This window comes from Pristiophorus japonicus, chromosome 3 (assembly GCF_044704955.1).
Source record: "Pristiophorus japonicus isolate sPriJap1 chromosome 3, sPriJap1.hap1, whole genome shotgun sequence".
Classification (NCBI taxonomy): Eukaryota; Metazoa; Chordata; class Chondrichthyes; family Pristiophoridae; genus Pristiophorus; species Pristiophorus japonicus.
In genome coordinates, this window is record NC_091979.1 from 239,362,283 (window position 1) to 239,378,906 (window position 16,624).

At 46.7% G+C, this 16,624-nt stretch overlaps 1 protein-coding gene across 1 annotated transcript in view; it reads left to right on the plus strand.

Annotated features, from left to right (window-relative positions):
• r3hcc1l (R3H domain and coiled-coil containing 1-like) overlaps positions 1 to 16,624 on the plus strand; it is a 165,597-nt gene that overhangs the window by 102,015 nt on the left and 46,958 nt on the right. Inside the window, exon 4 of the mRNA XM_070873947.1 lies at positions 3,183 to 3,278. Coding sequence (XP_070730048.1) covers positions 3,183 to 3,278 — 96 coding nt within the window. The remainder of the gene's footprint in view (positions 1 to 3,182; positions 3,279 to 16,624) is intronic.

A 16,624-nucleotide genomic window follows, 5' to 3' on the forward strand; every position in this document is an offset into this window, starting at 1 on the left:
GCATGTTGTAATTTCTCCCCATTCAAATAATAATCCCTTTTACTGTTTTTTTTCCCAAGGTGGATGACCTCACATTTTCCGACATTGTATTCCATCTGCCAAACCTTCGCCCATTTGCTTAACCTATCCAAATCTCTTTGCAGCCTCTCTGTGTCCTCTATACAACCCGCTTTCCCACTAATCTTTGTGTCATCTGCAAATTTTGTTGCACTACACTCTGTCCTCTCTTCCAGGTCATCTATGTATATTGTAAACAGTTGTGGTCCCAGCGCCGATCCCTGTGGCACACCACTAACCACCGATTTCCAACCCGAAAAGGACCCATTTATCCCGACTCTCTGCTTTCTGTTAGCCAGCCAATTCTCTGTCCATGCTAATACATTTCCTCTGACTCTGCGTACCTTTATTTTCTGCAGTAACCTTTTGTGTGGCACCTTATCGAATTAGTAGAGGGGTCAACAACCAAGGGGCAGAGATTTAAAGTAATTGGGGGGAGGTTTAGAGGAGATATGAGGGGAAATGTCTTCACCCAGAGTGTGGTGGGGGTCTGGAACTCACGGCCTGAAAGGGTGATAGAGGCAGAAACCCTCACCACATTTAAAAAGTATTCGGCTGTGCACTTGAAGTGCTGTAACCTACAGGGCTATGGACCAAGAGCTGGAAAGTGGGATTAGGCTGGATAGCTCTTTGTCGGACGGCGCGGACACGATGGATCGAAATGGCCTCCTTCCGTGCTGTAAATTTCTATTATTCCCGGAGCTTAAGATACTGGAGCCACAACGTCTGCAGTCTCCAAAATGGCCTTTTTGTCAACTCACCTAGTGTTTACTGGACTTTGTGGCCTTAAGAGAGAGGCGGCTTCATTTCAGCAACAGAATATCTCATTGAGCATTGCATGGGATAATTTCCCTCTTCGTATAAAGCCTCTGAGCTAATGTGAGCAGAACCATGACAGGTCCGCTATCCTATGTATATGTGCACAGATAACCACACAAAGCGAAACTTTGCGGCTCCATTTAAAGTCTGGTTTTATTTTTACTTGCATCGCTTGGCTCTTCTGGGGAAAAAATTCTGAGTGAAATGTTGATTTGAATAAAACTGTATTTCCTCTTCAAAACAATTAAAAAAAATGCATAAATCAGTCCAGGTCTGATCAAATTGCCATTGTTCGAAGTTCAGAGACGCTGAAATCTTTTGGTTCGGTTACTGTAAGCTCAGAAGTGTACTGAATCTCTCTGCTGATCTAGCTTTAAGCTGTTCCATGTTCGCACTGTGTCTCTCTTTAACCCTCCCACCCAACTATGCCAAGTAATTTCACTTGATGTTGGAGGACTTTTTATCTTGCCCTGCCTCTCTCTAATGTATTTGCTTCATGGGTTCTTTGCGTAAGAATTCATAGCAACACATTGCTATTAAGAACTAGTTGGTTTATTCGCAAAAGGTTTAACAATCACACTACACATTACCAGTTCTACCACCAGGCTCACAACCACCTGCCTCATCGTGGATCCCCTGAACCCAACTGGCTGGGGTTTTATTGAGTCTTGTGAACATCACGTGACTGGCTTAGCCACTCCCAACTCAACAGCTGTACTAGCCTGTGAGCATGCTCACAAGTGCACATATTTTACACTGTTTCTATTAATGGTTGTCCTTGAACACAAAAATTATTGTTTTTAAACAGCTCGAATACCGCAGAGACCAATGTTCCCGTGTCTGGGGGTCCCGCGCAGGCTGGACACCGACCTTCTGAATGGAAAAGTCGCGCATGCGCGGATATTTGAGTGGGCCGCGCACCCCAAAAAAAATTAGAGGCAACATTGGAAGAGCCTTTCACCTTTTTGGATTTCCCTTCGGTTGCATTCTAATCCCGGTTTGCCATAATATAGCGTCTTTCACGACCACCGGACGTCTCGAAGCACTTTACAGCCAATTAAGTACTTTTGGAGTGTCGTCAATGCTGTAGTGTAGGAAATGCGGCAGCCAATTTGCGCACAGCAAGCTCCCACAAACATAAATGTGATAATGACCAGATAGTCTGTTGTTATGTTGATTGAGGAATAAATACTGGCCTCAGGACACCGGGGAGAACTCCCCTGCTTTTCTTCGAAATAGTGCGATGCGATCTTTTACTTGAGAGAGCAGACGGGGGCCTCGGTTTAACATCTCATCTGAAAGACGGCACCTCCGACAATGCAACACTCCCTCAGCACTGCACTGGGAGTGTCAGCCTAGATACATGTGCTCAAGTCCCTGGAGTGGGACTTGAATGCACAACTTTCTGACTCGGAGGCGAGTGTGCTGCCCACTGAGCTACGGCTGACAGGAAAAGAAGGTTCCTTCCTGGGGAGTGATGCCAGGAGAGCCCCTCTGGTCCACTCTGTCCAGTTCCATTGCGGAGGTCTGAGACTATTCCAATGCACTTCTGGCTGGCCTCCCACATTCTACACTACGTAAACTTCAGGTCATCGAGAACTCGGCAGCTCGTGTCCTAACTCGCACCAAGTCCCGCTCACCCATCACCCGCTGTGCTCGCTGGCCTACATTCACTCCCAGTTAAGCAATGCCTCATTTTCAAAATTATCCTTATTTTCAAATCCCTCCATGGCCCTCTCCTCTCCCTATCTCTGTAATTTCCTCCAGCCTCACAACCCCTCGAGATGTCTGAGCTCCTCTAATTCTGCCCCCTTGAGCATCCCTGATTATAATCGCTCAACCATTGGTGGCCGTGCCTTCAGCTGATTCAGCCCCAAGCTCTGGAACTCCCTGCCTAAACCTCTCCACCTCTCCCACCTCTTTCAAGACGCTCCTTAAAACCTATCCCTTTCACCTAGCTTTTGGTCACCTGCCCTAATTTCTCCTTGTGTGGCTTGGTGTCAAATTTGTCTGTTTTGTCTTATAACGCTGCTGTGAAGCGCCTTGGGACACTTTACTACGTTAAAGGCGCTATATAAATACCAGTTATTGTTGTCAGAGTTGCCCCCACGCTACGATGTTCTGCAAATGGAATGTCAACCCCTTTGTTGATATTTTCATATGTGTGTTTATTGACCTTGAGATTCCACCCAGCTCTAGGTGCTCAATAAAGTTAATTAGGATAGAAACGCTTTGCTTAGCTGTATTTACCTGCTGCTCCTCGAGACGCGATTAATCATGGTTTGTGTTCTAAAAAATCCTTGCAGCACGTGACGCGATCGGTACCAAGCATCCCATGCTGAAGACTCGACCTTTGTCACAAGCATCTAGATCATCGAAGGTTAAGGCTAGAAGCTGTGCAGGTGAGAAAGGGATCGTAATTGCAGTCAATTAAGAGCCTTCACAGTTTGCTGATTAAAGAGACAATTTAATAATCTGACCCACATTTGTCAAAAGCAAGCACGTAAAGCGAAGCTCGCTCTCTCTCCTGGCACAGGTCTGCCTGCTCCCTGCAGAAATAGTTGCTCATAGCTGATCAGGCTGTGCTTACAAGTTAGGTTAAGCAATTATCAGGCGCGAGATTTTGTTTCTACTGTTTGTCCACATTTTTTGGGCTTTCGCTAAAGAACTCAAATGTGCAGTCACTTCCCCCCTCCCCTCTCCCCACCAGCTGCTTGGGCTCTTGTCTTTTCATTGTATTTTGGGACACCTGAATTATTTTTCTTCCCCCACCCGAACAGCGTTTTTAACAGCATTTCAACTAAATGATGACGTGTGTCGGTATTTGGTCACCGTAACACCCCGCCCCAGTGCCAAAACAAAAAGGGAATACCTTTTGCCAGCTGTGAGGATAGATTAGCCTCAGTACCATCATCATCATAGGCAGTTCCTCGGAATCGAGGAAGACTTGCTTCCACTCTTAAAATGAGTCCTTAGGTGGCTGAACAGTCCAATACGAGAACCACAGTCCCTGTCACAGGTGGGACAGATAGTCGTTGAGGGAAGGGGTGGGTGAGGCAGGTTTGCCTCACATTCCGAGGTAAGGGCAGAGCGGTGAGGCGACCCCGAGGTCGAGCAGCAGCGGGACCCCAAGGTCAGCAGGATCGGCGGGTCCGGATTCCGGGACATTTTACGAATTCCCGGCCACCCTGCCACCGATCGGTCCACAGTCCGAATTCTGGAACATTCCGGATTCCAGAACTCCGGATTCTCGATGCTGCACCTGTATTACCAGTGGTCTTCTGAGATATTCCTGCCTTGTTCCTTCGAAGCACCAGCTACATTGTCCTATAGACTCTGCCTCCTCTCTACATTCCTTCTGTATTGATATCAAGACTCGTCATAAAGACTTGTCAACTCTTGCTGCATTCTTCCCATGGACATTAAAACTGTGTAACTCCTTACCTTCTCCAGTCCACCCTTCCTCTGGCAACCTTTCGATTTTTTAAACGCAGTGTCACTAAGTCCTGATATACCTGGCCTGCCTTCACTCTCTTCAATCTTTCTGGTATCCTGCACAATAGGCCTTGGCGTCTCAGTACAGGAGCGCTGCCATCTGAGTCAGCACCTTCAGGAGAAGAGGCAAGAACAAAGAAAAGGCACAAGTCAGGAGTGTGATGGAATACTCCCCACTTGCCTGGATGAGTGCAGCTCCAACACTCAAAAAGCTCAACACCATCCAGGACAAAGCAGACCGCTTGATTGACAAAAAAGGATGGAGTTACAGAGAATTATATAGAATTTTACAAAACTAAAAATGGCCTGCCATTCAGCCCAACAGGTCTACTGTTGATACAAGTCGCCTCCCATCTCACCCTGTCAACATTTTAAATCACATTATCCACACAATCACAAGGGAAAAAAATTATAGGGCTATGGGGGTAGAACAGGGGAGTGGGATTTTTTTTTGTTCCTGGGATGTGGGCACTGCCAGCAAGGCCAGCATTTATTGCCCATCCCTAATTGCCCCTTGAGAAGGTGGTGGTGAGCCACTGTCTTGAACCGCTGCAGTCCGTGTGGTGAAGATGCTCCCACAGTGCTGTTCGGGAGGGAGTTCCAGGATTTTGACCCAGCGATGATGAAGGAACAGCCGATATATTTCCAAGTCAGGATAGAGTGTGACTTGGAGGGGAACTTGAAGGTGATGGTGTTCCCATGCGCTTGTTGCCCTTGTTCTTCTAGTAGAGGTCACAGGTTTGGGAGGTGCTGTCAAAGAAGCCTTGGCGAGTTGCTGCAGGGCATCTTGTAGATGGTACACACTGCAGCCACGGTGCGCCGGTGGTGGAGGGAGTGAATGTTGAAGGTGGTGGATGGGGGGCCAATCAAGCGGGCTGCTTTGTCCTAGATGGTGTCGAGCTTCTTCAGTATTGTTGGAGCTGCACTCATCCAGGCAAGTGGAGAGTATTCCATCACACTCCTGACTTGTGCTTTGTAGATGGTGGAAAGGCTTTGGGGAGGAAGTGGGTGAGACATTCGCCACAGAATACCCAGCCTCTGACCTGTTCTTGTGACTGCAGATTAATTGGATAGTTCGACCAAATGGTCGAATGGCTTCCTTCTGTGCGGTATCATTCTCTGGTCGAGGTTGTTAACCGTGAACGGTGTGTTTGGCTCCCTCGTACTATCAAAATCGGTAACCCCTTTACTGAGGCCCCCAACACCCGTGCATTTAATGCGATTTGAAGGCACATCAGTAAGAGTGTCAATGGTTCTTTAGTCCTTGTTTATCTTTTAAAACAATATTAATGACAGCATATATTAACATTCCGACAAGGGAAGAAGGCTGTCATCTTCTGAAATACGTGCCTCTCTTAGCAACCAGCATTTCAGTCAGTATGCGTGTAGAGAAAAACAAAACAGAAAGTGGTGGAAACACTCAGCATGTGTGGAGAGAGGGGAGGTAGGGATCATGGGTCCAATTTTGGCCAACCTGTTTTTTTGGCATACTTACCCTTTACACGCCGGAAAAAAATGGCCCCATGCTGGCCATTCTGAAGAGTCTGGAGTGCCCTGGCACGGCGCAGATTAAACAGTGGGGGGCGGAGCTACAGCCCTGCACTGAAATCAGTGCGAGCAGCGTAGCGCATGCACAGTGGCGTTGGGTCCGGTGTTCGCGCATGCGCAGTAGCGCCGAAACTGGCAGCAGTGTCCTGCCTGTGTTGCTGTTTGTATGCAAATTAAGATGTCCCGTTCGGTGCCCCCCCCACCCCCCCCCCCCCCCCCCGGTGATTTGAAGGCCAGCCAGCAGCTTTCTCTCTTTCTCTCTCCTCCCCCCCACCCCCCCTCCCCATCACCGATGCCACGTTCGGTCGCCGCCCCCACCCCCCCCCACACACAAATTTAAAGGCCAGCCAGCAGCTCGCTCTCTCTCCCCTCCTCTCCCCCCCACCACCACTGAGTGTACAGAACAGATTTTAGTTATATAACATAGGTGGTCGATCCATACAATACAAAGGAAAGCAATTTGGATTTCTCTTACCTGATTTATCCTTTCAACATCACAATGTTTACCAAAGGTTGATCAAGACTATCATAATTCTGCCCATCTTCCAATAGATTCTTTGTTGACTTGCTCACCATATTATTTCTGTTCTAGTTAAATGCATATTTTCTGCAATTGTCGTGCTGTTTTCCTCTCGGGTAGCTAAGCTTGTTTTTTGGAAGTTAGAACAGGGTGCCCCTGAAGAGTTAATACTTTCAATTGGTGTGCCACACAGAGAACCATTCCTGTGGAATTTTAAGTCTAAAACATAGAAACAGAAATTACGTGCAGGAGCAGGCTATTCGGCCCTTCGAGCCTGCACCGCCGTTGAATAAGATCATGGCTAATCATTCAACCTCAGTACCGCTTTCCTGCTTTCTCTCCATACCCCTTGATCTCTTTGGCTGTATGGGCCATATCTAACTCCCTTTTGACTATATCTAACGAACTGGCCTCAACAACTCTCTGCGGTAGAGAATTCCACAGGTTAACCACTCTCTGAGTGAAGAAGTTTCTCCTCATCTCGGTCCTAAATGGTTTACCCCTTATTCTTAGACTGTGACCCCTGGTTCAGGAACTCCTCAGCAACGGGAACATTCTTCCTGCCTCTAACCTGTCCAATCCCGTCAGAATTTTATATGTTTCTATGAGATCCCCTCTGATTCTTCTAAACTCCAGTGGATACAAGCCCAGTTGATCCAGTCTCTCCTCATATGTCAGTCCTGCCATCCCGGGAATCAGTCTGGTGAACCTTCGCTGTACTCCCTCAATAGCAAGAACATCTTTCCTCAGATTAGGAGACCAAAACTGAATACAATATTCTATACTCAAATCCTCTAGCTATAAAGGCCAACATGCCATTTGCCTTCTTCACCGCCTGCTATACCTGCATGCCAAACTTCAATGACTGATGTACCATGACACCCAGGTCTCATTGCACCTGCCCTTTTCCTAATCTGTCACCATTCAGATAATCTGTCTTCCTGTTTTTGCCACCAAAGTGGATAACCTCACATTTATCCACAGTATACTGCATCTGCCATGCATTTGCCCACTCACCTAACATATCCAAGTCACCCTGCAGCCTCTTAGCATCCTCCTCACAGCTCACACCACCACCCAGCTTAGTGCCATCTGCAAACTTGGAGTTTTTACATTCAATTCCTTCATCCAAATCACTGATGTATATTGTATATAGCTCGGGTCCCAGCACTGAACCCTGCGACACCCCACTGGTCACTGCCTGCCATTCTGAAAAGGACCCGTTTATTCCGACTTTCTGCTTCCTGTCTGCCAACCAGTTCTCTATCCATGTCAATACATTACCCCAATACCATGTGCTTTAATTTTGCACACTAATCTTTTGTGTGGGACCTTGTCAAAAGCCCTTTGAAAGTCCAAATACACCACATCCACTGGTCCTTCCTTGTCCACTCTACTCGTTACATCCTCAGAAAATTCTAGAAGATTTGTCAAGCATGATTTCTCTTTGATAAATCCATGCTGACTTGGACCGATCCTGTCAAATGCGCTGCTATTTCATCTTTAATAATTCCAACACTTTCCCCACCACCGATGTCAGGCTAACCGGTCTATAATTCCCTGTTTTCTCTCTCCCTCCTTTTTTAAAAGGTGGTGTTACATTAGCTACCCTCCAGTCAATAGGAACTGATCTAGAGTCAATAGAATGTTGGAAACTGATCACCAATGCATCCACTATTTCTAGGGCCACTTCCTTAAGTACTCTGGGATGCAGCCTATCAGGCCCTGGGGATTTATCGGCCTTCAATCCCATCAATTTCCATAACACAATTTCCTGACTAATAAGGATTTCCTTCAGTTCCTCCTTTTCGCTAGACCCTCGAACCCCTAGTATTTCCGGAAGGTTATTTGTGTCTTCCTTAGTGAAGACAGATTCAAAGTATTTGTTCAATTGGTCTGCCATTTCTTTGTTCCCCATTATAAATTCACCTGATTCTGACTGCAAAGGACCTGCGTTGGTCTTCACTAATCTTTTTCTCTTCACTCACATATCTATAGAAGCCTTTGCAGTCAGTTTTTATGTTTCCTGCAAGCTCCCTCTCATACTCTATTTTCCCCTCCTAATTAAGACCCTTTGTCGTCCTCTGCTGAATTCTAAATTTCTCCCAGTCCTCAGGTTTGCTGCTTTTACTTGCCAATTTATATGCCTCTTCTTTGGATTTAACACTATCCCTAATTTCCCTTGTTAGCCATGGTGAGCTACCTTCCCCGTTTTATTTTTACTCTGGATTGTTGAAGTTCATCCATGTGATCTATAAATGTCTGCCATTGCCTATCCACTGTTAACCCTTGTAAGCGGGGGGGGGGGTGGAGGGAAGGGGGTGGTCTCAATGAGGGGGTCAGGTTCCCTTCTGACCAACTTGAGCGGTTCGAATCACTCCCACTCACTTGGGTTCTGTACTCTGGATTTATTTGGGGGGGTGTGACAAAAGTGCAAAGGACACTAGTTTGATGCAAATAACTTTGTTTTTATTACAGTCAAGGTAATACAAGCTTATTACTCCAGCAAGAAAATTACAAGGCCAAACTTACAATCACTCTAATAAAAAACCATACAAGGAAAGGTACAAGGTCAAACTTAAAATCACTCTAATAAAGAACCATACACTACATATTCAAAGGGGGTTACAGTAAAATTATCCCTCCCACCTCCGAATACCTAATTCTAGCTAGGTTGGACTCCAGGGCGTGCAGGGACTATGCTTACCAATCCTTTTGATAGTTAACGGTAGATCGCAGTTGTTTTTCCCTTGATACCAAGTTGACTGTGGTTGGTCGCTGCCGCGATGGTGATGTTCTTCCTTCCTTCAGGACTTCGAGGCTGGAGAAGTTAGTTTACAACTGTCGCATTGGTTTCTCTCCTTGTCTTGATGACACAGCGTAGTGTGGTACTAGTCTGTCAGTCAAAGTGTCATCTGAGGTGCTGGCAGCCTTGTAGCTACCTAGCAACCACCTAACCTCTGTTGAAAACAGGGGCCAGTTATACAATTTCAGTGTTCTAATCTTGCCGCCAAATCTGTTCAAAATCCTTTGTATAATTTTGGCAGGCTTGGTTCTTCTTTGTAAGATTTTGTCAGGCTCGTTAAAAGTTGATGTGTTTTGGGTGAGTTGATTTTGTTCGAAATATTTCCATCAGGAAACAGTTTAATTTGGTAATTGCAATGTCCTTTTGTGCTTAGTCTTTTTGCATACAGGCTGGATTGGGCCTCTTTGTTGTTGTATATGCTGAAGTGGTTGTCCAGACCCATGTTGATAGGTAGCTACCTCTGGGTGATTTTGTGATGTTAATATCTCTTGTGGGGGAAGGATTTTCGAATACTCGTTCTTCCAGACAGGTTGATTTAGCCCTCACACCCAGGTAGCTTCACTTAATCAGTCTGTCTCTGCTTGTTCCGTAGGTCCGCCCACAGCCTTGAGTTTGTCTTTTAAAATCCAAAATTCTATTAAAGTTCGCAGTTTCTTCCATAAGCACTTAGAGTTCCAAACTTTTCAGTAGATAGTCCCAAATTAAATTTCCTTTCGAATGAGCCCAAACACTGGGGGAGTTTCTTGTGAATTTTGCAACCCTTCACCCTTTAAGTATCATTTGCCAGTCTATCCTAGCCAATTCACATCTCATACCATCGAAGTTACATTTCCTTAAGTTCAGGACCCTAGTCTCTGAATTAACACTGTCACTCTCCATCTTAATAAAGAATTCTACCATATTATGGTCACTTTTCCCCAGGGGGCCTCACACAACAAGATTGCTAATTAGTCCTCTCTCATTACACAACACCCAGTCTAGGATGGCCAGCTCTCTAGTTGGTTCCTCGACATATTGGTCTAGAAAGCCATCCCTAATACACTTCAGGAAATCCTCCTCCACTGCATTGCTACCAGCTTGGTTAGCCCAATCTATATGTAGATGAAAGTCGCCCATGATAACTGCTGTACCTTTATTGCACGCATCCCTAATTTCTTGTTTGATGCCATCCCCAACCTCATTACCACTGTTTGGTGGTCTGTCCACAACTCCCACTAGTGCTTTCTGTCCTTTGGTATTCCGCAGCTCTACCCATACAGATTTCACATCATCCAAGCTAATGTCCTTTCTTATTATTACATTAATTTCCTCTTTAACCAGCAATGCTACCCACCTCCTTTTCCTTTCTGTCCATCCTTCCTGAATGTTGAATAACCCTGGATGTTGAGTTCCCAGCCTTGGTTACCCTGGAGCCATGTCTCTGTAATCCCAATTATATCATAATCATTAATAGCTGCCTGCGCAGTTAATTCATCCACCTTATTACGAATACTCCTCGCATTGAGGCAAAGAGCCTTCAGGCTTGTCTTTTTAACACTCTTTGTCCCTTTAGAATTTTGCTGTAATGTGGCCCTTTTTAATTTTTGCTTTGGGTTTCTCTGCCCCCCACTTGTACTATTCTCCTTTCTATCTTTTGCTTCTGCCCCCATAGGTCTCCCTGCATAGGTTCCCATCCCCCTGCCATATTAGTTTAAACCCTCCCCAACAGCACTAGCAAACACTCCCCCTAGGACATTGGTTCCGGTTCTGCCCAGGTGCAGACCGTCCGGTTTGTACTGGTCCCACCTCTCCCAGAACCAGTTCCAATGTCCCAGGAATCCCTCCCTCTTGCACCATTCCCCAAGCCACGCATTCATCCTAACTATCCTGCTATTTCTACTCTGACTAGCATGTGGCACTGGTAGCAATCCTGAGATTACTACCTTTTAGGTCCTACTTTTTAATTTAACTCCTAGCTCTCTAAATTCAGTCTGCAGGACCTCATCCCGCTTTTTACCTATATCGTTGGTACCTATATGCACCACGACAACTGGCTGTTCACCCTCCCCCTCCAGAATGCCCTGCAGTCGCTCCGAGACATCCTTGACCCTTGCACCAGGGAGGCAACATACCATCTTGGAGTCTCGGTTGCGACCGCAGAAACGCCTATCTATCCCCCTTACAATAGAATCCCCTACCGCTATAGCTCTCTTGTTCTTTTTCCTGCCCTCCTGTGCAGCAGAGCCACCCACGGTGCCATGAACTTGGCTGCTGCTGCCTTCCCCTGGTGAGCCATCTCCCCCAACAATATCCAGAGCGGTATATCTGTTTTGGAGGGAGATGACCACACGGGAGTCCTGCACTACCTTCCTATTCCTGCTCTGCCTGAGGTCACGCTTTCCCTATTTGCCTTTGTAACCTTTACCTGCGGTGTGACCAACTCACTGAACGTGCTATCCACGACATCCTCAGCATCGCACATGCTCCAGAGTGAATCCATCCACAGTTCCAGTGCCGTCAGGAGCAGGAGCTGCAGCTGGATACACTTCCTGCACACATAGTCGTGTATCAGGATCCTGCCAGTCATGTATGGGGTTTCACAGTGTATCAGGATCCTGCCAGGTGTGTATGGGGTGTCAGTGTATCAGGGTCCTGCCAGGTGTGTATGGGATTTCCCACATGGCACAGGAGGAGCATGACATGCGTCTGGGCTCTCCTGCCATGACTTAATCACTAAAATAACCTAATTTGGCAACAATGTCAAAGGATTCTTACTGACAAGATAAGGAAAAAAGAAAAACTACTCACTAATAAACCAGCCAATCACTTGCCCTCTTGGCTGTGACATCATACTTCGTTTTCTTTTCCTCCCAGGTCGGGGAGTCAGCACTGGTGGGGAAAACAAGACAAAGCAACACCTCCCCCTCCCACTTGCCCGAACTCTCCAACTTACTAAACTCTTACCTTTGCACTCTGAGCTCCTGCTGCACTCCGTGCAGGTTTGCACAAAACCCTCTCTTTTTATACTGTTTCTAGCTGACTCACAACTGGCCTGTTTAGGGAACCAGTTTTACTAGCTGGCCAATTAACTAAGCTAGCTTACTTGTTTGTCTCTGCTTAAACCTACAAGAATCCTATCTGTTTAATATTTCAGTTTTACTTAAACTTGTAATCTTATTATACCTTTAAAAGCCAATAGAAATTGTCACTAGTAATTTACACCAACCTTGAAATGGTTGAAAAGGGATTAACCCTTAAAATTCTCCCACTTACCAAACTCTTACCTTTGCACTCTTGAGCTTGCATTTATATAGCGCCTTTCTCGACCTCAGGATGTCCTAAAGTGCTTTAGAGCCAATTAAATACTTTTGAAGAGTAACCACTGTTGTAATATTGGAAAAGCGGCAGCCAATTTATGTAAAGCAATGTGATAATGACCATAGAATTTGTTTTGGTGATGTCGTGGCTCGGAGATCTCTCCTGCTGCAGTGGGATGGGTGTCCGTGGGCCGAGGAAGCCAGCGACTGATTGCCCTACAGTATCTGAGATGCACAGATCGGTCCTGCTGCTGGCTGCGAGGGATTGGGGTGGGGGGGAAAGAGTGGTGTTGGGGGTGTAGGAGTGAGGAGGGACACAGGGAGTGAAGGGGTGGGTGGGGGGGGAAAGAGTGTTGTTGGGGGTGTGGGAGACAGTGGTGGGTTAGGGTGGGTTACACCACGTTGCTCTAACAGTCAGTACATGCCACAAGTCAGGAATATGAAGGAATACTCGCCACTTGCAGCTCGAATAACCCTCAAGAAGTTCGACACTATCCAGAAAAAAATCAGTCCGTTTGCTTGGCACCCCATCCACCGCCTTAAACATTCACTCCCTCCACCACTAGCGCACCGTGTTTGCAGTGTGTACCATCTACAAGATGCACTGCAGCAACTTGCCAAGGCTTCTTCGACTGCATCTCCCAGATCCACGACTTCTATCACCTAGAAGGACAAGGGGAGCAGGAGCATGGGAACACCATCACCTGCAAGTTCCCCTCCAAGTCATATACCGTCCTGATTTGAAAATGCTTTGGGGAGTCAGGAGGTGAGTCACTCGCCACAGAATACCCAGCCTCTGACCTGCTCTTGTAGCCACAATATTTATGTGGCTGGTCCAGTTAAGTTTCTGGTCAATGTGACCCCAGTATGTTGATGGTGGGGGATTCGATGATGGTAATGCTGTTGAATGACAAGTGGAGGTGGTTAGAATCTCTCTTGTTGGAGATAGTCATAGCCTGGCGCGAATGTTACTTGCCACTTATCAGCACCGGCCTGAATGTTGTCCCTGTCTTGCTGCATACGAGCACGGACTGCTCCATTATCTGAGCAGTTGCGAATAGAACTGAACACTGCATTCATCAGCGAACATCCCCACTTCTGACTTTTATGGCAGAGAAAAAGTCATTGATGAAGCAGCTGAAGATGGCTGGGCCTAGGACACTACCCTGAGGAACAATCTGCAGTGATGTCCTGGGGCCAAGATGATTGGCCTCTAACAACCACAACCATCTTCCTTTGTGCTAGGTATGACTCCAGCCATTAGAGAGTTTTCCCCCCCTGATTCCCATTGCCTTCAATTTTACTAGGGCAGAGTGATGCCACACTCTGTAAAATGCTGCCTTGATGTCAAGGGCAGTCACTCTCGCCTCACCTCTGGAATTCAGCTCTTTTGTCATGCTTGGACCAAGGCTGTAATGAGGTCTGGAGCCGAGTGATCCTGGAGGAACTCAAACTGGGCATCGGCGAGCAGGGGGCAGCGTGGCGACCCCAACCTGCGAGAGACCATCAGCGGCAGGTCGGGGCCATAAAAGGAGCGGCGAGCGGCCCATGGAGCAGCGTGGCGGGTATCACTGCAAGGTAGGGTGCGAGCTGGTGCAGGAAGATGACGGCAGCGAAGAGGGACGGCATCAAGGTCCAGGTCGATGATTGGAGCGTGGATAGATACAGCAGCTGCAGCGAGGTCGGGGCAAAGGAGCAGCGAGAGATCGCAGAGGGACTGATCGGGGCCCAGGAGAGGCATGAGTTTGGGGCTAGAAGAGGCGAGGGCCCAGGGGCAGCGCGGGCCAGCCCACACTGTGATATGTGTGCGCACTTGGTCCGTGCAGCAGAGCAGGTCTCCAGTTGTCTTGGTTAATCCTTGCCATTGGACCAAGACTTAGCTCTGTCAAGCCTGTGTGTTGGCTGGTGTGCAACGGCCACCACACGTTAAAAATATCCACGAACAGGCATCTTAGAAGCATAGAAACATAGAAAATTGGTGCAGGAGTAGGCCATTCGGCCCTTCTAGCCTGCACCGCCATTCAGTGAGTTCATGGCTGAACATGCAAATTCAGTACCCCCTTCCTGCTTTCTCGCCATACCCCTTGATCCCCCTAGTAGTAAGGACTTCATCGAACTCCCTTTTGAATATATTTAGTGAATTGGCCTCAACTACTTTCTGTGGTAGAGAATTCCACAGGTTCACCACTCTCTGGGTGAAGAAGTCTCTCCTCATCTCGGTCCTAAATGGCTTACCCTGTGACCCCTGGTTCTGGACTTCCCCAACATTGGGAACATTCTTCCTGCATCCAACCTGTCTAAACCCGTCAGAATTTTAAAAGTTTCTATGAGGTCCCCTCTCATTCTTCTGAACTCCAGTGAATACAAGCCCAGTTGATCCAGTCTTTCTTGAAAGGTCAGTCCCACCATCCCGGGAATCAGTCTGGTGAACCTTCGCTGCACTCCCTCAATAGCAAGAATGTCCTTCCTCAAGTTAAGAGACCAAAACTGTACACAATACTCCAGGTGTGGCCTCACCAAGGCCCTGTACAACTGTAGCAACACCTCCCTGCCCCTGTACTCAAATCCCCTCGCTATGAAGGCCAACATGCCATTTGCTTTCTTAACCGCCTGCTGTACCTGCATGCCAACCTTCAATGACTGATGTACCATGACACCCAGATCTCGTTGCACCTCTCCTTTTCCTAATCTGTCACCATTCAGATAATAGTCTGTCTCTCTGTTTTTACCACCAAAGTGGATAACCTCACATTTATCCACATTATACTTCATCTGCCATGCATTTGCCCACTCACCTAACCTATCCAAGTCGCTCTGCAGCCTCATAGCAGCCTCCTCGCAGCTCACACTGCCACCCAACTTAGTGTCATCCGCAAATTTGGAGATACTACATTTAATCCCCTCGTCTAAATCATTAATGTACAGTGTAAACAGCTGAGGCCCCAGCACAGAACCTTGCGGTACCCCACTAGTCACTGTCTGCCATTCTGAAAAATACCCATTTTACTCCTACTCTTTGCTTCCTGTCTGACAACCAGTTCTCAATCCATGTCAGCACACTACCCCCAATCCCATGTGCTTTAACTTTGCACATTAATCTCTTGTGTGGGACCTTGTCGAAAGCCTTCTGAAAGTCCAAATATACCATATCAACTGGTTCTCCCTTGTCCACTCTACTGGAAACATCCTCAAAAAATTCCAGAAGATTTATCAAGCATGATTTCTCTTTCACAAATCCATGCTGACTTGGACCTATCATGTCACCTCTTTCCAAATGCGCTGCTATGACATCCTTAATAATTGATTCCATCATTTTACCCACTACTGAGGTCAGGCTGACAGGTCTATAATTCCCTGTTTTCTCTCTCCCTCCTTTTTTAAAAAGTGGGGTTACATTGGCTACCCTCCACTCGATAGGAACTGATCTTCCACCCTTCAAGATGTCGTTCAGGACTCGAATATTAAGTCCTTCATTGAAACACCTGTGAACTCATCCTTTTTTGGCATGGAAGCAAGTCATCCTTGTTTCGAGGGACCGCCTATGATGAGCAGTCAGTCCCTGACAGAGGCACGTTAATGCCAAGCAGTTAGTTCTTACAAATGAGAGATAATTCACTTGAGTTATTCAAGTGGTAGGTTGGACTAATGTGGTATGATGTTTTCTGAAGGATCAACTTAGCCACAATTAGGTGTTGATGTGACTGCCTCAGTCGGGAGCCTACACTTGCTTATTTATAAAAAGAGAAACAACTGTCCTCACTCAGCAGATATAAGGCAAAATATCATCGCAAGAGGTTTTAGGCCATTTTAAGTGATGTGTTTAATGCTTTAATCCTTTGTGTTTAATGCTTCCCACTCACTATCTCTGGCTGTGCCTGTACTGAACTTAACTCTAGATACGGTTTTTCAGAACTTGCAAAAGTGGACACTTACTCCGTTCTAAGTTAGTTTAGAGTAACTTTTCGCAGTTCAAAGGCTGGACACACCCCCTTTTGAAAAAAAACTGAATTAAAACGAAACTAAACTAACTCACTGAAACTGGAGCAAACTAAATGTGGAGAATTGCAATTTTTAGGATACTCC